The 21,612-nt window shown below is 50.5% G+C and overlaps 1 protein-coding gene across 1 annotated transcript in view; it reads right to left on the minus strand.

Annotated features, from left to right (window-relative positions):
* Positions 1-15,136: 15,136 nt before the first annotated feature.
* LOC134379273 (potassium channel subfamily K member 5-like) overlaps positions 15,137-21,612 on the minus strand; it is a 37,713-nt gene continuing 31,237 nt past the window's right edge. The window contains exons 2-5 of the mRNA XM_063098468.1: positions 20,713-20,824; positions 18,565-18,731; positions 18,098-18,266; positions 15,137-16,002 (exon numbers count right to left, since the gene is read on the minus strand). Coding sequence (XP_062954538.1) covers positions 15,137-16,002; positions 18,098-18,266; positions 18,565-18,731; positions 20,713-20,824 — 1,314 coding nt within the window. The remainder of the gene's footprint in view (positions 16,003-18,097; positions 18,267-18,564; positions 18,732-20,712; positions 20,825-21,612) is intronic.

The following is a 21,612-nucleotide window of genomic DNA, read 5'->3' on the forward strand; positions in this document are numbered from 1 at the left end:
TATCTGGGGAAATTTGAATATGAACAAGATATTAAAGATATTCTGGAATTATTATAAATCGTCTTAGGTGTGATAATGGTGTGATTATGTAGCACACCTTAATTTTAGGATCTGCAGTCTAAAGTATTTAAAAATCAAGTAACACATGGTCTACAAATTTCTTTCAAGTAGTTATGCCAAAATACATAGGCAGCACATAGATAGATATATAATTAGCAATTGCTTGTTCTTGTTCTGTGCTATCTGATACAGTAGTTACTAGTCACATGAGGCTACTAAATGCTTGCCATCATCTGAACTGAGATATGTTGTGAGTTTAAAATATACACTGGATTTCAAAGACTTAGCACAAAAAAGGGATATAAAATATTTCCTTAATAATTTTTATATTTATTGTGTAAAAACTGATATTTTGAAATAAATAATATATATCATTAAAGTTAATTTCACCAGTTTCTTTTTATTTTTTTAATATGGTCACTAAAAATTTTAAATTACTTACGTGACTCACATTATATTTCTGTTCAACAGCACTGACCTAGATGGAGAGGAAAAGGATATTAAGTATACTATTTTTCTCAACTTTTCTGTATATTTGCAATTCTTTTAATAAAAACTTAGGAAGAAAAAGAAACAGTGAAAATAAGGTAGAAGAATTTCTTTTTAATCAACTAGATGGTTGAAAGGTAAAGTTTAGATAATCTTCCTGAAAGTAAGATAAGAAGACAAAGAGTAAAGATTAGAAAATCAAAGGACCATTCCAAGTGGCCCTACTCAAAAAGATAGAATGCAATAAGCACAGAAAGAAGCAAATGGTGGGGGCTTCTAGGCTGGAGGGGAGCTCTGAGGACTCAGCATAGTGAATTTAACAAATATACCAGCCAATGAACTGCAAATAAAGAGATTATAAACAATTTCCAGAAAGAAAAACAAAGCAAAACAGGCCACATATGATGGTCTAGGAATTAGAATGTCACTGAACCTCTCCACAGAAGAAAAAAACCCTCAAAATTATGAAGAAAAAAAAAAATTCCAACCTAGAATTAGATACCCAGCCAAGCTATCAATCAGGCTTGCAGGAAGACTAAAAATATGTTCAGACATACAAGGTCTCAAAATTTTACCTCCTTTGCACCATTTCTCAGAAAGCTGTTGAAGGAAATGCTCCATCAAACAAGGAAGTAAACAAAGAAAGAAAGGTGGCATTGAGTTCAGAAAATGGGGGCTCCAATGCAGGAAGGAGACAAAAAGAATTCCCAATGAATCATGAAGGGCCACTCCAGGGTGCCAGGATGCAGCAGACCTAAAGAAACAGCAACTGTCCAGCCAGGAGCAGAAAGATGGCCAACTCTAGAAGAGATGTCAGCAAGAAAAAACAAATGATACTGACAGACAACCGCTTGAGAGGAGTTTTACAACTACAGCAGGGAGTTTGGGAGTGAATTAGAGCTAGGAACATATAAAACCAATCAAACAAACCAAAAAATGGGAAACAAAATGTTGTGCAAGAAAGAAAATGAAACCCAAGTCCATTACATAATATTTACATATTCATAATCATGTAAACACCAAATTGAGATCTAACCATAAATTGATGTCTAACTGTATTAGGAGCACAGGGAAAGGAGTATGACTACAGGGTGCAGAGGGGCTAATCCTCGTCTTTTGCTGTAGAAAGGGAATCTACACTAAAGTGGGATAACTAAAATAATCATAGCATAGTGAAAATGGCTAGATGTTATTTAGAAAAGTGGAAGAAAAATAGAAATGAATAACTTGAAAGTCTAGAAGAAGTCATCTCTGGAGATGGGGGTTGGGGGAGGGTGAGGCAGGCAACTGCTATTTTCCGTTGCAATCTGTGTAGTATACTAGACTTTTTAATACATATATATGTATGTATCACTTCACTAAAAATAATAATTGAATGAAAAGATAAAATGAAAACTCAGGTCATCCAGGGCAAGGCAAGTAACGGCCCAGAAGTAGGGGTCATTCCAGGTGCCACTGCCTGTCAGCTGCCTACGTCAGCTCCTCCGGACACAGCTAGAGGGAGCCTTTTAGGAGAAACAGTATCCTGCCTTGCCCCCATGACTCATAGGTTCCCATTGTTTGCACACCCCTGCCACTCTCCCACCATGGGGATCTGTGTGTGCTGAGGTGAGGAGGGGGGCAGAAGGGACATTCCTGTTCTCTTTGTTTGCTGTTCTGCCTCACTCCCATCCCCAGGGGTATAGGCTTCCTTGCCAGAAACCAAGTGTCAGGCATGGGGTACCGGGTGCCAGACGGAGAAAAAACAATCTTAAAATACCCCTCTCTCCACCCATTGTGAAAATTCAGAATCACATGGTTGAGCAGAACCTTTGAGATCTGCTTGCCAACATGTCCAGTAGGTGAGCACCTACCCTTTGCCCAAGCACTTTCAGTGACTGGGAATTCAATACTTCAGTGGGACACTGCTGGGGGTGGGGGCAAAGTGAGAGACACACCAGGGTCTTTAGCACCTACAGGCTTTTGCACGTTCCTTCTGCCAAGACTGGCCAAGGCCCTTTGAGTATCAAGTAACCTACTAGTTCTAAAGGTGAGGGGCAACGTAAGGATACAGATCTCAGGGGAATCAAGGCCTTGCCAGTCAGTCCCTTGTCTCTACCTCTTTCACCATGCACTGTGATTGATGGTGTCTTCTCCAAAATTCATGGTGGAACTTATTCCCCAATGCAACAATATTAAGAGGTGTGGTCTTTGGGAAGTGAGTGAGTCATGCAGGCTCTGCCCTCATGAGTGGGATAAGCACCCTTATAAAAGGGCCCAAGTTTGAAGGGACCGCCCTCTCACCCTGCTACCTTCTGCCATGTGAAGATACAGTGTTCATCTCCCCCCAGAGGATGCCACAACAAGGTGTCATCTTGGAAGCAGAGAGCAGCCCTCATTAGACCCAATCCTTCTAGTGCCTTGATCTTGGACTTCCCAGCCTCCAGACCATGAGAAACAAGTTTCTTTCATTTATAAATTACTCAGTCTGTGGCATTTTATTATAGCAGCACAAATGGACGAGGATACCATCTGTGTGTTCTATCTTGTCTCTGCATATCTTCTTCCTCTCCCAACTCACCAGCTCACACATGACCTCAAATGTCTACCACTGCTCCCAAGCCTCATGACCTCACTGCTCAGCTCTCCACAGGTCACTGGCTCAGTCTCATAATATCCTAATTTCAAATACCCAGCCAGGTTGTCTCATTTGGTCTTTCTTGGTTTGGGTTTCATCTTCTAGTTCAATTAGCTTTGCAAAGGTGGGTCATATAGTTCAAAGACAGCTACCTGGGCTGACCCCTCTTCGTCAGGCACTGTGGGTAGGGAAAGCAGCTCAGATACATCTCCCACACTCACCACCCTTCTCTCTCTCCCATTCCACGTTCATCCATGGATGCCTTCAGCAAATATTTAGGAAGTATCTTCAGAAAGGGCACTGAGAGTTTAAAGGTAGAGAAATCAGGCCCAGATTTGTGACTCTGAGGGTGGCACTACTCCTCTATGGCCTCTGTTCACTCCTCTGTGACCCAAGAGGGGCCACATTTCAACTAGATTGGAGGTTCTTAACCCTGGGAGAACATTAGAAGCCTCACCTCCCCACCCTGCAAAGATTCTGACTTCATTGGTTGGAGTGGGGTCTGGATGACACACTTTAAAAAGCCCCCATGTGATTCTAATAAGCAGCTAGGGCTGAGAATCACTGAATTAAAATCTAATCATTAGAATATTGCTAATATTCAATAGCTAAAATGCTTGGCATGAGAAGAGAATCAAGATGGCAGAATAGATGGTCCCCAGCATCACTCTCTCCCACAAATCAACCAATTTACAAATATTAAAAAAGCCATGACTGCCAAACTGGTGCTGCTAGAGTTCTGGGCAAGAGGAGGAGAGACCTATGGAGTTCATGAAGGTGGGAGAAGCTGCAATGAGTGAAAGAAGGGACTGTTCCAACCATTTCAAGCCCCAGCCATTACAAGGCTGGCCTTGGTGAGCACATGGAGTAAGAACTGGCAGAAACCCCAGCCATGCCCTTTGGGTGGAGTTGCTTGGAGACTGCAGGGGAGAGAAGGGCCTGGGCAGACCCCAGGCCAGCAAGATCACTGACAGGGTTCCCATGGACCCACATAGGAGTGAGGGGCCACACACAACTGAAAAAAGGAGCCACTCAAAGGCCAGTGAGTCATTGCAAGGGACCGGCACACAGCCTGCCCCATGGGAAGTGTTGGAATGTGGGGGTTGGGAGAGATGGGGCCACCAAGGGAACATTGGCGCACAGCACGGACAGCTGATCTGCCCTCCAATCAGTATAGGCCCACTCAGTGGAGACTGGTCAGGAATATAGAATAGCAGTGGGAGTGGTTTGTTGGAAAGACTCAGGCCCAGACCAGAGTTTCCACACAACCCAGCTGTACTGGATCTCACCAGACCTGGAAGTACTTACAAAGTCAACTATTAATACCTGAGCTGCACAAAAAACCTTCCCCAGAGAATCAGCAGCAAAACAATTCAGCCCAACTACAGGGCTCAAGTACTGGTCCCCACAGGAAGTTCCCCCATTTTAGAAGTAAACAAAGACAAATTAGTTCCAGTGCAGAGTTTAAGTGGTGGGAGAAGCTAATAATCCAACACAGAAGTGAAAGAAAACAGAGAACACCCACAGATCAGAGATAAAGTTCTGATATTAACCATTAAAGGTCTAAAGTCACCAAAGAACACCTATAAAGACACCAAAGAACATCTAGAATGACCAGAAGCCCCACGAGCCCATGAGCCAGGGTTGGGGGGTGCCAAGGGCCTCAGCCACATCCGCAGAAGCAACCAGCCCAGCAATAACCAAGCCACCACCGGAAACCCCCCAGGCTCCCGAGCTGGAGTCGGGGGAGCCCACGGGCCTCAACCATGCCCCCCATAACGCCCTCTACAACCAGGCCAGTGAAGGAGCTGGCTGTGGGCTAGCCCTGCCCCTATCTCTACCTCTGTTTCCCTACCCCCCTCCCACTGCTCTGCAACATCTTTGTAAAATAATAAATAAATAAATAAATAAATAAATAAATAAATAAATAAATAAATAAAATACAAATCAAATTCTTGGTGTGCAATGGGTGTTCAATAGATGCTCCTTAAAGGAATAGATTCCCTTCAGCTGTAACCTTCTGTTATGAGTTGTGATGTAGATTTGGGGGTACTGGAAAGCTCCATTTAGACTGAAATGAGGGATTTGCTCATTTCAGAAAGACAGTGGGGGAGGGGCACTGTCAGTTAAGGAGGAATCTCAGAGTGGTCCTTTTGTAGGGGTGGACCAAGCTAGATTCTCTGATTCTTGTGGTACCTGCCATCACTGTGGGAGCCCGGAGGCTGGAGGCCTGCCCTGCAGTGAGTATGAGTGAGTCTGAGGTCCAGCACCAGATCTTCCCTTTAACACCTCTGTGACCTCAGCAAGTCAATAAACCACCAAATTTTTACCTATAAAGTGGGAATATGTATTTCTCCTTCACTAGGTTGTTCGGAGGATTAAGGAAGACAAAGGATTGGAAAGCACTAGATGAATATAAGGAATTATTCATATAACACGCCTAATCCCAGGTAAATCCCAGGTATATGGCCACCTAGATATTCCCTAGGGGAGCAAGAGAGGGAGGCACCAAATTGTCCAGTCTGGCCTGGAAAATGACAGCTGCCAGTCATAGTTCTCCTCAGAACTTCAATGAGTCACTGTTAAGCCTTCCCTAGGGTAGAAGGAATGACAGTAACGTACCTGTGACCCACATTACTGATGTGGAATAATGCAAGGTGCCTTACATGCTGACCTTTGAGGGAGGTTATGGTCCCTGTTTTTTCAATGAAGAAACAGAGGCTCAGACAGGACAAGTGACTTGCCCAAGGTTCTTTTCTAGGAAAGGGCCAAGCCTGGAATATGAGGCAGCCCAAGAACAGTCTCTCCTTCCTTCTGTCATTGGGAAGGTGGGACAGATACCCACGAAACACCTAGAGAACAAGGCAGCACCCACAAGTGTCATGTTCCCTGCTGGGGGGTGGAGGGTAGGACTACCAAGAGAATCCTGCTGAAAGGTTCGTCTAGAACCAGGCGACACAGTGGAGGAGGGGCTTGAAGAAAAGACTTCTCATTAATTAATGTCTTGGGGTGCTCTCCTGATGGCAGGCTGGGTCTTGTGGCTGCAAGCTGGGGACAATACAATGAAGGCTCTTTCCATACTGAGGACCACAGACCACTTTCGCTAGTTCAAGGAAAGAAGAGTTTAAGGTCAAGATACTGCAGGGAATCTCAAGGGGACTCAGGAGTGGGGCCAGCATCCCCTTGAAAGGGGTCCTGGGGCTGAGGGCTGGACAGGTGTCTTCCCTGTGGCCTCCATGTTCTTCTCTGTCTCTGTCTTACTTTCTGTTTCTGCCACACACACGCCCCTCTGCCTTTCTGAGTACACCTACTCCAGTCCCCTCTCTCTACTGTCTGACTTCTGAGTGGCCCTGCTTTCTTCTCCCCCATAACTGCACAGCGGTCATGAACGTGCACCTTGCAGACCTCCAGCTACAGGGAGTGCCATTCACCACAGGCCCCAGCTGCTGTCTCTGAAATCCAATGCCAAGTTTGTGCCCAGGCCATGGGCTGCTCACAGCCAGGGCTGAGTGCAGCAGGTTAGCAAGGCAGGTCCGTTCCCAGAGACTCAGGACTGTCTGAGCTGCCTTTAGCTGGAGGACTTCGACAGCCCTGCTTAAGCTTCTTAGCCTGCACCAGCAGTCTAGACACTTCCACCCAAGCCCCTCCCTCTCACTGTCACTTGGGACAGAGCTAGCATCTCCGTCAGAGGGCGTGCCCAGCCCCTCACAGGTGTTTCCCCCTAGTACAGTGCTTCCTGACTAATCCAGCATAGCATCTGCTTCTTGGAGAACTCAAACTAACGCGCTGCAGTCCCGTGTGGGTCATTAGGGTCCCTGATTCCAACCCTACATAACCTCTCCCTCCACCTTTGTCCACCAACATAGACACAGACACACATGCAGATAGGACAGTGGAAGAAAACAAAGAGGAGGCTTCTTGAGTCCCCTTGTAAGGTGCCCAGCACAGAGGCTGTCACAAAGTAAGTGCTTAGTTAATAGCTATACTGTCAGAGCGAGAGCACTGCATATGGCTCTTAGGCCTGAAGCAGGCCTGGTGGCCTTAGGACAGTCCCTGTGACGATGGGGTTGGGTGTACTATGGCTGGCTCACAGAGCACAGCTGCTGGGAGGATTCTGCAGTGGGGCTGAGGGGCCCTGGACCTCCGCAGCAGCCATTTCTGCCAGGGGCCGTGGACATCCTACATGGAGTCACCCCCTCTTTTGCACTTTGCACTCTGGGCAGGGAATTTCTGGAAGACCTTAGAATCCCTCCTGTGCTGGCTTTCATCAGGCCCAGTATCCAGTGGGTCAGCTGGGTGTTTTTCCTCAGCAATAGGATCCTTGCAAAGCCTTACTCTGGATCCAACCCACTCAATAGCCCCTATCCAGTTGCCAGGACCTAGTCTTTGCCAAGAGGCAAAACCTCACTGTTCCCCACCCCACCCAGACTCATGGCCAGTGCAGAAGGAAGTCAGTGCAGTGATATGCTGGTTAATGTTTAACCTCTAGCTTTCTGGGGAGGAAAGAGGCCTAATTTGTAGTGTTTGCCCATTTCCATGGTATGAATACTCCTACTATGCCCAATTTTAAGCTACCAATATTATGTCACAAAATGTGGAGTTGGGAAGAGAAATATAGCAGCATACTACTATACATTATTTCTACGATTTATCTATGGTAGATGCAAATAACCTCAAGGCATGGATAATAGTAACATGTAAAATAGGAAGTGATGAATTTTGAAAATTTATGATCTTTGTTCCTAATACAATTTAATTATATATTTAGATAATTTAATTTTTAATTGTGGCTGCGATTTAGCAACCAGCTAGCAAAATTTATGAAAAAGTTCATCATTGGTTCTCATGAACCAGTATAAACAGGCTCCAGGACACCGGGTCAGAACCTTCCCCCTGGAGTGAACAGTCGAGGGTGGGAATCTGAGCAGAGACATGGAGAGAGGCGAGGGCCTGCCCACCTGGTAGGTAAATGTTCCTCATTTTCTTTCCTTCTCAGTCACCAGCATCAGGTGTTCGAGGCAACTGAGAGACTCAACAAATACAAGTCATCTGAATTGAATAGTGTGTGATGTCAACACCCCAAACAGAGTAGCTCAGCTGGCCAGAGCTGCAGGTGAAGGAATCAAAGAATGAGGAGGAAGTTTCACATAACACCAGGTAAACACTGATTTCAACGCAGAGTGAAAACATAGGCAGGATAGATTGGCAGGAGATGCTAGAAACACAGAGCAGATCTGACCTCTGATTATCTCCAACCAGGGATTCCCAGAATTTGGTATATTTCTGGGCTTTACTCTAGACTTATGGATCAGAATCTTCCCAAGGCCCACTCCAAGAATCCCCTGATGATTCTCGGGTAGTCACTGCAGGGCTGGGATCTGCTGACTTGTTTACCTCACTGGTATTGCTGACGAGGACAGCAGACTCTCTCTGGGGAGTGGTGGGGGGCTGTAGCTGGGACACCCTCTCTGGGCACCCTCGCCTGGAACAGGAGAGCTTTGCCCCAGCAGGATTGTATGGAAGTTAATAGCACAGAAGTTAATCTGCCTTTAGCTGTGTGACCTTGGGCTAGCTATATAACCACTCTGAGCCTCAGCTTCCAAATGGGGATAATACAAACTTACAGTGTTGCAAAGATTAAATGACATCATGTGCATAAAGTATCCTGGTTAATGCCTGTATGTAGTAAGCATCCTTATAAATGGCAGCTGTGGCTTTTAACGTCACGTGGCTCGATGATAGCAGACCCCAGACTCCCCAATACTGTTAAACATAGCAGAGAGGACTGGAGATCCCAAAATAGAAGGCATTTTGATATCTTGAAGATAAAAAAAATCCTTTAATCTTACTAAAGAAAAAGAGTCCTTGGTGAGGAGTTAGAAGATGTGGTGGCATTTGGTCTCAGCTCTGCCACTTACTGTGTCCAAGGGCAAAGAGTTTTAGTCCCAGAGTAGTGAATGTTGTTTGTGCCAGGTGTCCCAATGCCTCGGTGCACTCCAGGTTCACCACAGCTGTAGTGGAGTGCCACCTCAGAGTGCCTAGATACCTCTTTACTTTTCAACCCCAGAGCCTTCCCAGAGCCCAGCAGAAGGTCACGTAGCTCAGGGCAAGCCCTGCAGTGTTTCAGTTATCTATTGTGCATAAGAAACCACCCCCAAACTTACAGGCTTACGATGATAACGATAGTTTATTTGCTCCTGATTCTGCAGTTTGTGGGATGGCTGGGCTCTGCTCCGTATGGCATCTCAGCTGGGCCAATTCTCCCTCCGTGTGGCTTCCCCACATGGCCAGTTTGGGCTTCTTCACAGCATGGGTCTCGAGATACTTGGATTTCTTATATTGCAGCTGGCTTCCCCCAGAGCACAAAAGTGAAAGCTTCCAGGCCTTCTTAACATGTGGGTTCAGAGACCACAGAAGGTCAATTCCACCATATTACATTGAACAAAACCCTCCCGGGGCCAGCCCACATTCAAAGGGAATAGACTCGCCTCCTGCTGCGGGAGTGGCCGGCTCACTTTGCAGATGAGAATGTGGAATGGGAGGCACTGTCATGGCCATCTTTGCACAACACAATGTGCCACGTCCAGCCCATATGGAAGGTGAGGATTAATGCCCCTGGGGCCATTCTTAACCAACGAGGTTGGGAATTGGTGGATAAACACAGAAGTCCCTGTCCTTCAGAGGGACGATTCTGAGGCACATTCTTCAGGTTCTTCAGAGGAGCTCCAGCAGGACTGAGCCCCAGCTGCCCACGGCGGTAGAGCTCAAAAATGCACTTTGGTTGCTTTTTCCTCTTTCCCCATCTTTGTCTCCATGCCCCTTTCTGCTACTTCGTCTGACCATCTCCCAGTTCTAGCTTTCAGCCTTGGGAAACCAAACCAAGACATTCGGTTTCCTCATTTGGAAAAGGCCCTTAAATTGGGCTGTAAAATATTGCACCTGACTCCTGGGGCTGTTGGGTAATCCCACACAGGAATGGGTGTGCAAGGGCTTTGTCAGCTAGGAGGCTGGCCCCAGCGTGAGGGGCAACTGCGAGCAGAGGTGTTCCTGAGGGAAGCATGGGGATTCGGGAGCTGCCGGGATCATTTGGGATGGTGAGAGGTGAAGACAGGGAGGTGGGGGAATCACAGAGGGGAGTTAGTGCATTCGACAGTGCTCCAGGGGTGGGGGGCTGAGGAGGGAGGTGAGGTGTGCTGTGCCCTCGTCCTGCTCCCCACATTCAGGTGACTTGGCACAAGACGAGGTGACTCACCAGGCCACCTCAGCCTGTGACAAGGTCCTTCAAGATCATCCACCTGACTTTGCTGGGACTTGCCCTCATGGAACAAGCCTCGCCCCCTGATTTGGCCTCTGCCCCAGAACAGAGCAACTGAATTACCAGAGGGAGGGGCCAGGACTCTGGTTCATTCACCCTCCATTTAGCAAACATGGGAAAGCAGAGCCCTTCTCTGTGCCAGGTCCCTGGGTAGGGATCCGAAGGTGAACAAGCCATTCCCTGTCCCCTCCAATGCCCCCAGTCAGGGTAGAGGACATGAGAGCAGGAGACAGAGAACTTGGTTGGACAGAGGTGTTTGCTGAGGGGGGTGCTCTGGAGCGCAGTGGAGGGGCACCGGACCCGGCATCTGGGAGGTAGTTGTGGAAATCTTCACAGAAGCTGATGTTCATATTTGATCCCAACAGGTCTTAGGATTTACCAAGGAGAAAGAGTGGAAGGACATCTGCGGCAGAGGGAACGGTATGGGAGAAGAGGCTGGAGCCCAGAAAGAGAGGTGGGGGAGGGGAGAAAGGAGTCTGGAGGTGGGGAGACAGGAAGAGCAATGGGCACCCCCTGAGGAGTTTACAGCAGGAGAGAAAAGAGGTCCGATTCCAGTTTAGCATAAATCCTGCTGGTTGTAGTGATGGCCAGTATCAGAAGCAGGGAGACCAGCTAAGGGGCTCCTTTGTTCACTTCATAAACGTCTGTGGCACCCCCACCAGGTGCCAGGCCCTGTGTTGTTGCAGGGGTCCAGGTGAGGGGCAGAAGTGGCCTGGACTGTGGTGATGGGGGCCGGGATGGATAGAAGGGGCAGAGGTTTTTGAGAGGGACCTTCACTGTGTTTAACACATCCTGGCAATTCACAAACCGGCTTCTGGTTCCCGGACCAGTTGTGCACGAATGTGGAAACTGGGAACCTGTTATTTCAAGAATGGAGAGTTGACTGGCAGAGCTGAGACCAAACCTCAGGGCCCCACTGAGCAGAGCACCCCACCCAGAGCAGTGCAGCCCAGCCTGCCCGCTCCTTCCCATCTCTCTGCCCCAGGCTCAGGAAAGCTTCAGATGCAATCGCTGCTGATGATAATCTTGACTGGCCCTTTCCAGTAAGGGGTGAAACCCAAACATCCTGGTTTCTCTTCATCAGCCCTTGCATGGAGCTCAGTGACTCCTCCAGGATCACATAGGAAGCCAGACGCCCAGCTGGGACACTGCGAGTTTGGGCTTCTCTATTTCTGTGTCCTCTCCCCTCAGACTGCAGACTCCTTGAGAGTAGGCGCTGTCTCCTACCTCCATCAGACCTTGGGTTCTCCGAGGGTGTCTCGCCATCAGGTTAGGAACTCCCAAAGGGTAGAATGAGGACTGGGAATGAGTTAGGGAAGCTGTTTTGCTGCCACTTAACAGATGTTGAAGTTGGGAAAAATCCTATATTTCCCTCAATTTCCTCATTTGTAAAATAGGGTTAATAATAATGTCTGTTGGGAGGATTAAGAGACATAAAGATAAGAGACATTAGAGAGTCTTGGGGGACAGGGACAGGACAATACTCCCAAGCACCACTCTGTGAAGCTGGGCCTCGTTCAGCTGGGCACCCTAAGAAAGCCATGCTGTCTAAGCCCTAACTTCACCTGCAGGTGGGGCCAACCTGGCCACAGGGGAGCTCCGAGCCACATTTGTCAAAGGGCTTTTTGAGATGGTCAAGTGCTAAATAAAGGCAGTGCTTACAGTTTATGCAATTGTTGCCTGGAGGCTGAAAGGGGATAAAACAAAACCAGAGAACCTTGTACCTGTATGGTTGAGAGAGAGAGAGAAGAGACAGACTGAGAGGGAGGCAACAGAGGGAGGGGGTGGGGAGGAGTTTGCAGAGGGAGGGATGTTATCAAGAAGTTGGCTGGTAAATACCTGTGACTCTTTGTAAAAACATCCATGCCCTCGTGATAGATAAGGTTCACTCCTGAAATCACAGAACTTTTGATTTTTTCCAGTGAACTCAAAACTCATCCCATGTGGCATTGAGGGTACCCTGAAATTGTCATTGGAGGGGCCAGTCTCAAAACAGTTGAAGCCTGACAAAGCCTCCCTTTACACAGATGGAGACTGAGGCCCAGCTCAGCCTGGGTCCATCCTTCTTTCACATTCTGTGTACCTCCTGCTCACCCGTGGAGCTCAGAGGCCTGGTCTTTTCCAGAGTTCTCTGGTCCACCTCCCTGTAGACAAGAACCCTTTCTAGAGATGTCAGATGTGCCACAAGACACAGGCTATCTTTTACATTGCATCACGGTGGCTGAGGGAACAGCCCCAGGAGCTGGCTGCCTGGGTTTAAATCCAGGCTCACCATTTTTACTGAGACGTTGCACAAGACAACGTCTCTGTGCCTCAGTTTCCTTGTCTATAAAATGGAGATGTAATACCCACATCATGGGGCTATTGCAAGGTCAAATGATTCATTCATGTATTATTGAGTGTAAGGCATTTAAAACAGTGCCCAGAAAGCTGGCATGTGACATGATTTGCCATTGTCACCCCTCAACTTCTTTCCCCTTGCTCCTTTGACCCCTTCCTGATTCTTGGACCTCTGCTGCAATGTCCCTCCATCCTCACCTCCCTCAAGAGGCCTGCCTCTCTTCACCTCTCTTCATTCTTTTCTCCCTTCTAGAACACCCCAATCCTCTTGATCTCGGTCAGTCCTGAGCCCTCCCCGCCCTCTGTGGACCCTCCCAGGGTACCCCCCAACACTCAAAGGCCACAAACCAACCCCCTTCTCCCTGCCTCCCCCCGACTGCACACACCAAGCTGGCGTGTTGACCTCATGTTTTATTGTAAAAATGTTAGAATAAATTACATTTGACATCATTGCAGTATGTACATACAGTGTGTACAATTCCAGGACAGCCAGCAACAAGACGAGCTCATAAACACATTTCACAGAAAAATACAAGGCTGCACCTTCCCATCCCCAGGCAGGCCAACAGCCTCTGCCATCGGTTGGAGGATGGGTGGGCGTGGACCATGCCCATCACAGTCTTCACGTGTGGGGTGGGCTCTGGCCCCGTTTGCCCTCACAGCAGAGGGCAGAGGGTGCAGAATGAGGGAGAGGCTGGGAGGCAGAGGGTGTGATCACTTGCCCCCTACCCAGCATCCCACCTGCAGTGGGTGCCCCTTCCCACCTTTGCTCCCCTGCTCATCAGTGTCCCCTCCCCAACTCTGCATGAGGACATCATGACATTGGCTGAGGCCACCAAGAAAGGCTCAGTTGAGTTGAGGACGGGATGGTGGACACCACTACACATCCTGATTCTTGGGACCCTGCTCTTTAACCACTGGCTCTGAAGCCAACAACAGATTCCAGGTATTAAACAACAGTTGATTCAAAACATAACAAGAACATTCAGGCAGAGCGGGCTGGCCCTGGGGTGAGCTCGTGGAGAACCTAAGAACCAGCAGCGAGTCCTGCCCACGCCTCACCAGAGTCTGTGCACTTCCACATTGTCTTTTGCTCCCCAACCCACATCCTTCCCTTTCTTACACACACACACACACACACCCACACACATGCGCACACAACAACCAGGAGCTGGAGAGAGGAGCTTGGTTCACACACTTGGCCATGCTCCATTTGTCAGCCAAGAGCAGTCTGGCCTCCCCCTGCCCGGCCAAGAGGGCTGGTGGGAGGGCAGGTGGGCAGTGAGGTCCTTGTTCTGGACACAGGGAATGAGGACACAGCTGCTCGGGGAATGGGCAGTCCTCAGAACAGGGGGTGGGGTGTGCACTTTGCAGGGAGCTGGGTTGGGGGTGTTGGGCAGAACTCACCAGATCGAGCCTCACTCTTGCAGCTCCCTGACTACCAGCACTTGGAGTCCCAGCTTCCAGTGGCCCATGCCCTGCCACCCTTTCTTTGTCCCACCACTCTGGGGGGAGGGGGAGCAGAAAGCCTTGACTCTGCCATTGCTTGACCAAAGGGAGTCTGAGACAGGGAACAGGGCTCTAGGCTGGATCTGAGTACATCGCCAAGGAGGACTAGGACCCTGGGTCCACACCTGACTTGTTCCAGGTCCCACGAATCAGGACTGTCCCAGCACCTGCCCATCACCTCCTCACTGCCCTCCCCCAAGCAGCACCTGCCCTACTGAGGGTTTGCAGTAGGGGCCTGACAGGCAGAACAACAGGGGGCTGGGGGAATGGTCCTGCAACTGCTGACGTACTGAAATACCCTGGCCCCCCACATCACAGCTTTACCTACCCAAACACTATAGAGCAGAAAAGACACAACCCTCCCTCCCTGTCTGAAATGTCTAGCTCAGTGCCAGGCACACAGAAGTTGCTCATTAACACCGGTGAACTCAAGTAGCCGAGGCCCCTGGCCTCAGAGAACCGTGTGACATTCGACCAAAAGCTGGGGCGAAGACCCACACAGCTGCAGGCCTCCTCAGCGTCAGTCCTGACCACCTGTCCTGCCAGCCCACGTGTCCGAATCATCAAATGCACCAGCCAGGCTCAGGACAGACGCCCCCACTGCCCGGTACCGTTCAGCTGGAGAACAGAGGCCCTGTCCTGGGCGTGTGCCATGTTTGCTCAGAAGCGTTTAGCCGGAGGGGATGGAAGGTAAGGCAGGCCCCTGGCCCCCCACTCCCAGTTTCAGGGCTGCCCCCGCCAGGGGCCAGAACAGCCCAGGGCAAGGGGAAAGCAGCCATCTGAGGTGGGGTGGGGAGCCGCCGGCCTCATGTGCCTTTGGGGCTGTTGGCTTTACTGTACTCGTTCATCAGCTGCTCATAAGGCACAGAGAGCTCAGACTCGGTGCTGGTGAAGGTGGACTCGTCCGAGGAGGGGAACTCGCCCATGCTCAGGGGTGCCTCGGCCTCGGCCCCCTCCTGGGGCCTCTCCTCCCCCACCAGGTTGTCCTCCAGCGAGGACTTGGAGGTCTCCTCGTCCGAGAGGCCACCTTCCTTGTTCACAAAGGCGATGCTGTCATTCTGGGAGATGAGCGGGTGGTAGTCCTGGGCGTCCCACGGCTCACCTTCCTCACTGATGCGGTCTAGCTGGTTCACGAGCACCTCGGAGCCGGGGGAATCGTCCTCAGGGGGCCCCACCCTGGCCTCCTCGCCAGGGGGCCTCAACACATGGCCTTTGCTCCTTAGTGTCTGTGACACCTCCTCCATGCTGGGCACCCGGTTCTTGGAGTAGACCCCTAAGGGCGCCAGGGCAGTGGGCAGGGCTGGCAGCCCATTCCCTTGAGGCCTCAGCCCCGGTCCTGGGACCCGCTCCCCTTCCCCGCTCGTCTTCATCGCCTTCTTCCCAATCTGCTTGATGAGGTCGTTGTAGGTCTCCTCCTTTTTGGACAGGAAGCTAAAGATGTTGATGTCCTTGGAGGACGCATTCCCCGCCACCTGCAGGGCCCTTCTGGAGTGTGGGGAGCTCTCGAAGGACTCCTTCCGCCGCCGCCGCCGCTTCTTGATGGCTTTGTGGACCTCCACAAACATGCTCACCTTCCAGTTGACAAAGAGGGACAGCCAGGCCAGCCCCAGGTAGATCCAGAGCTCCACGAAGTAGCGGTACAGGGCGTGGTAGTTGGCGCTGGGGTTCACACCTAAGAGGACAGGAAGCTCAGAGGGTCAGGAAGGGTCAGCTGGGACCCGGAACCATGCAATGGCCAGAGCTGTGCTATCTGAGCAGGCGTCACGCCAGAACACAGAAGGCGGACGCAGTGCGACAGAAAGAGGGCCTGTTCTGGACCCTGGACTACCCCATCTTCCCGAGGAACCTTGGCCCTGCCACTCATGTCCCCATCCCAGTCCCCTGTGTGTCTCTGAGCCTCAGTTTCCTCAACTGCAAAACGTCAGGACAGTGGTCACCTCAGGGGTGAGGAAGTGAGAGGGGCTTTTGGGGACTGGTAATGTAACCAGCACACAGGTCGAGAGCAGTCCAAGAGTGTGTGCCTTTCTCTCAGTTACTCTGCTACACCCTGCTGCTGTGTGCACGTTACTGCTCAGGTAACAACGGGATGGGAATTACGTGAGGGGCACTGGCATCCTCAGTGCTGGGATGGACTCACTAGTTCAGTGTGAAGGAGGCTGGCAGTTGGGTGGAGATGACCCGGGAAGTGCTGAACCGGGAAGGAAACACTGAACCTCTATTCTCCTTGAAGGTCCGTCCTCCTCAGGTTGGCTCCTCCCTTGGTCAGGAGGGCTCTGCCCACTCTACGCCCCCCTCCTGCTCCAGAGAGCCCACCCGGGTTACCCCCACAGCTCTGATGGCTCTCCTACGCTCTGGGATTATTTGAGATTTCTTTGTGACTTTACACTTACAGGCATGTTGACCTGTCCCGTCTCCCCCCTCAGACTGGGAGCAACTTAGAGAGGAGGGAGACTGGAGGGAAGGGTCTACCTCCCTCATCAGACTAGAGGTTCCCCCAGGGCAGAGGCTGCATCTCCCCCCATAGGTGGTGCTCTGAGGGGTGCTGTCAGCCCTGCGCAAGGCTCTTGATCATAAGCAGAGCCTGACGGTGACAAGGACAATGACGAGGGCTCACACACTTGCAGCTGGGCCCTACCCTCAGCAATCACGGGTATTTACTTATTTAATTTCCCTCCATCTGTGCAGTGGACGCTGTTACTTTTACCAGTTTTACAGATGAGAAAACTGAGGCAGAGGCTTGGTGTCTTGCTGGAGCTGAGAAAGAATGTTAAGTATGATGCTTCCCAATACAAAAGGCTTCTCCATGGCCTGCTCTGAGTTCCAAGGGCTAGACAATGGCAGGATTGTGCCTCTGTCTAAATTTATCTCCCAAGACAGCAGGCCCAGATTTGCCGGACTCAGAGGAGTGTTGGGGCCTCTCCTTCCTGTTCCTCCCGCCCACTCAGCGGCCCCCTCTGGGCATTCCACATGCAGTGGGACCAAGGGTAGTGACCCGCCCTGTCCTCTGAACAAGGGGGAGGGGACAGCCCAGAGACCCTGAGCAGAGGTTGCGGGCAGGCAGCAGGCATGGAGGGAACAAGCGCTGGGTCAACAGGGCCAAGCAGCGTGTCAGAAAGATTAAGAACCAAGATGCTGTGCTGGCCACAGGCACAAATATGTGAGTGGCTGTGGCCAGTTGGTCACAGGCCTTCAGACAAAGGGGCCAAAGAATCTTATGCCTCTTGGATTAAGGAGGGAGTAGGAGGGAGTGTCAGGGCTGAGCAGCTTGGGAGAAGGCCTCCCTTGTCTTTAAGTGGCCTATGGCAGGAGCAAATTTTCGGGCCTCTGAGCCAAGCCTCCAGGCCAGCTTGCTCAGCTCCTGTGCACGATGGAAGGGTGCTCTGGCTGGGCTCAGGGCTTTCTGGGGACCAGGCGCAAACCCTGCAGGCAGCCCTCCTCCCAGGCATAAGTGTTGTCTCAGAAGTCAGGAGACAACAGAGGGGGAGGAGATCAGAGACTAAACACATTTCCTAAGAGAGAAAAGGAAGAGGGGAAAAGTCGTGCCCAAGAAAGGGAACTGGAGAGAAGCATCTTCTGCAATTACTTTGTGCCTTAGTTTCCTCCTGCAACTGGCAGGGTAGGGGGAGAACCCACCGGGTGGGCGAAGTGCCCAGAACACCGATCGCCTACCAGGGGCCCCAGCAAAGGTCTGCTGACCTGAAACTGGATGAAAAGCAGAGGAAGAGAATTGGGGAGTCAGACGCAGGGGGAAAGGGGCAGGGACTCACCGGCCACAAAGTCGCCGAAGCCGATGGTGGAGATGGTGATGAAGGAGTAGTAGAGGCCCTCGATGTAGTTCCACTCCTCAGTCACCATGAACACGAAGGGTGGGATCACCAGGTGGACCAGGACGCCCCACAGGATGAAGATGGCCGTGCACGTGATCTGTGCCTTCCGCTGATGAGGTGGCAGGAGACCACGTCAGACAATGGTAGACTCAAGAAAGCCAGCATGGACACCTGAGCGCTTGGGCGGCAGCTAGAGGAGAGGCCACTGGACACCAGGCCTGGGGGGGCTGAATGGCCCCAAAAGGGAGAGGGGTGCTCCCAGCTTGACCCAGGAGGGCAGGGAGCTCTGAAGCTGGCCTCTTGCCATCTGCCCTAACACCCCTGTCCAATTCTTGGAGCCTTCCTGTCCTCCCCTCACCTGTCACGGTCCCCCCATCTCTGCCTAGTACCTGCGGCTGGGGACATACCAGGCTCACGCCTCTCTTGGTGAGGAACCTTCCCAAACTCTTGGCACGTCCCCCGAAGAACTTGCCCAGGGCACTGATCCATGTCAGGCAGAGCGGCACCCCGGAGAGACCATAGAAGACACAGAAGAGGCGACCAGCGGGGGTCTTGGGAGCCACATTGCCATAGCCTGAAGAAAGAGACAGTGAGGTCAGGAACAGAGCCACAGCAGGGCTGAGAGCTGATGGACAGCCTGGGCTCCTGCCTCCTCCTCCACCACACACACACACACACACACACACACACACACACACACACACAACACACACAACAGACATACATACAACAGACACACACAACAGACACATACACACATACACACACACAACACACACACAACACACACACAGCAGAAACACACACAACAGACACAAGCACACACGACACACACACAACAGACACATACATACAACAAACATGCACACACATACACACACATACACACTACACACACAACAGACACACACCTACACACAACAGACACACACCTACACACAACAGACACACGCACACACACATATACACACACAACAGACACGCAACAGGCACACACACACAACACACACATACGCACAACACACACAGACACACACAGACACATGCAACAGACACACACATAACACACACACTCATACACACACAGAACAGACACACATACACAACAAACGCACACCACACACATACACACAAAGAACAGGCACACACACACACACAACAGACACAGACACACACACAACAGACACACAGATACACACATACACGACACACACACCACACACACACACAACAGACACACAGACATACACACACAACACAACAGACACACGCACACACACACGACAGACACACATACAACAGATGCACACACACACAAGACACACAACAGACACAACAGACACACATACACACACAACAGACACACACAATACATACACACACAACAGACACAGACACACGCAACAGACACACAATGACACACAGAGACACACACACACACAGCCAGCTCGAGGCCCATCTTCTAAGATCAAATTGATACTGATGTAATACCAATACTTGAATAATGATAATTCCCTTGATCACACTGTGATCATGATCATTTATAAAGCAATTATGTGATACGGCCTATGTCTCCTCCATCATGCTGGGAGCTCCCTGAAGGCAGGGACTAAGCCTCCACCATCTGCAAGGTTTCCACTAGTCCATATGGTACTGCTGTGCCCTCTCTGGGCACACAACCCAGAGGCACTCTGGTAGAAGGTCTCCAAAGATGGCCATTCTCAGTTCCCTCCTTTCTTACGTGACGGCTCACATCAAGGCGGAGTTTAATTCTCCTCTCTTTGAACCTGGGCTTTAATGATTTGCTTGATCCTAGGCAGTGAAAGTGGTGCTGGACAGGCTGGGTCTAAGAAGCCTACTGCTTCTCCCTTGGATTCCCTTGAAATGCTCACTTTTGGGATTTGCCCTCTTAGACCCTGGCTGCCCTACTGTGCGATGCCCAGGCCACATGTGGAGGCCTTGTGTTTTCATCCAGTTCAGCTGAGCTCTCAGCCAACAGCCAGTATCAACTGTCAAACACGTGGCAGGAAGCCATCGTGGACGTCAGGCCAGTTGGGCTTCCAAGTGACTTCATCCCCAGCCATCGTTTGACTGCCACTGCACTGCACTGCACAGTCCAAGCAGGAACTGACCAGCTGAGCCCAGTCAGCCTGCAGAGTGGTGAAAGATAGTAAGCTGTGTTTTAAGCCTCTCTCTTCTGGAGTGGCTGGCTATGCAGCCATGGAGAATGGGGATGGGGCCCAGCGACTGAGTAAGCGCAATCTGGGTTTGTGCAGTGAGCAGCCTGTTCAGTCTCCTGCATGGCTCTGGAGACCAGGCGGTATCACTGTTTCTGCTCAAAGAGCCCTGGTCTGGACTCATGAAAACAGTCTCTGAGGCATGGCCAGTCACCAAAGATTTACTAAATCCCCAGGAAAGTGTCAAAAGGAGAGACTGCAACTGGCCTGATTTTACCCCCACACTGCACAAGCCTGAGTAACCAGAGCTGGATTCCTATAAGGTTCTGAGGAGCTGGAGCATAAAAGTGGGTATCCCAAAGGTCCCAGAAGACTTACCAATGGTGGTGATGACTGTGGCTGCAAAAATCACTGCATTGGGCCAGTTCCAGTTGTTGAAGGTCTGGTTCCCTGTGATGGCCACACCCTGTCCTGCAGCATCAGATACTACCTAAAAAGAAAAAGAGAGAGAAACAATGAAGGTCAGAGCTATGGCCACAAGGATGCTGTCTGAGTGACAATGCTCTATTAAACTCCTTGTAAGCATTTCCAATTAATCATCACAATAACAAGGTCTCCATTTTATAGATGAAACATTTAATATGGATCAGAGAGGTTAAGTGATTTGCCCAAGGTCACACAGCTGGTAAAGATATAAACCCAGGAAATCTGGCTCCAAAGTTCATTCTTTCACTGAGCCAGTGCTTCTCAAACTTACTAGCATACACCAGAACCACCTGCACAGCTTGTTAAACACAGTCCGCTGGGCCCCATCCCCAGAGTTTCTGATTCAGTAGATCTGAGAAGGGGCATTTATAGCAAGATCCCAGGTAATGCTTATACTACTGGTCCAGGGATCACACTTTGAGAACTGCTGCATGAGACTATTGTGCCTCTTAAAAAAGGCAGATGTGATGCAGACACACAGGAGGTCCCCTACACCTTGTCCCATCCATAGAGAGTGCTCTCCTTGCAGAGCACAAATCCCTATTCAGGGCTGGCCCCCTTCAGCCCACTGTAGGACACCTGCTAAGGCTGGCTCAGTGCCCTCTTGATCTGTCCTCTGAAGGAATGCAAATCACCTGGTCCTCCTTTCTTTCCCCCACGCCTAAAGCTCTAATCTACCTTTTCCCCCACAGCCTCCCCCTTCTCTCCCCTCCCTGGATCAAACTTTCTCTCTCTGCCCTGGGCTGAGCAATTGTCTGGGCAAGGACAGATCAGAAGGTGGTAAGGACATTT

This window comes from Cynocephalus volans, chromosome 5 (genome assembly GCF_027409185.1).
Source record: "Cynocephalus volans isolate mCynVol1 chromosome 5, mCynVol1.pri, whole genome shotgun sequence".
Taxonomy (NCBI): Eukaryota; Metazoa; Chordata; class Mammalia; order Dermoptera; family Cynocephalidae; genus Cynocephalus; species Cynocephalus volans.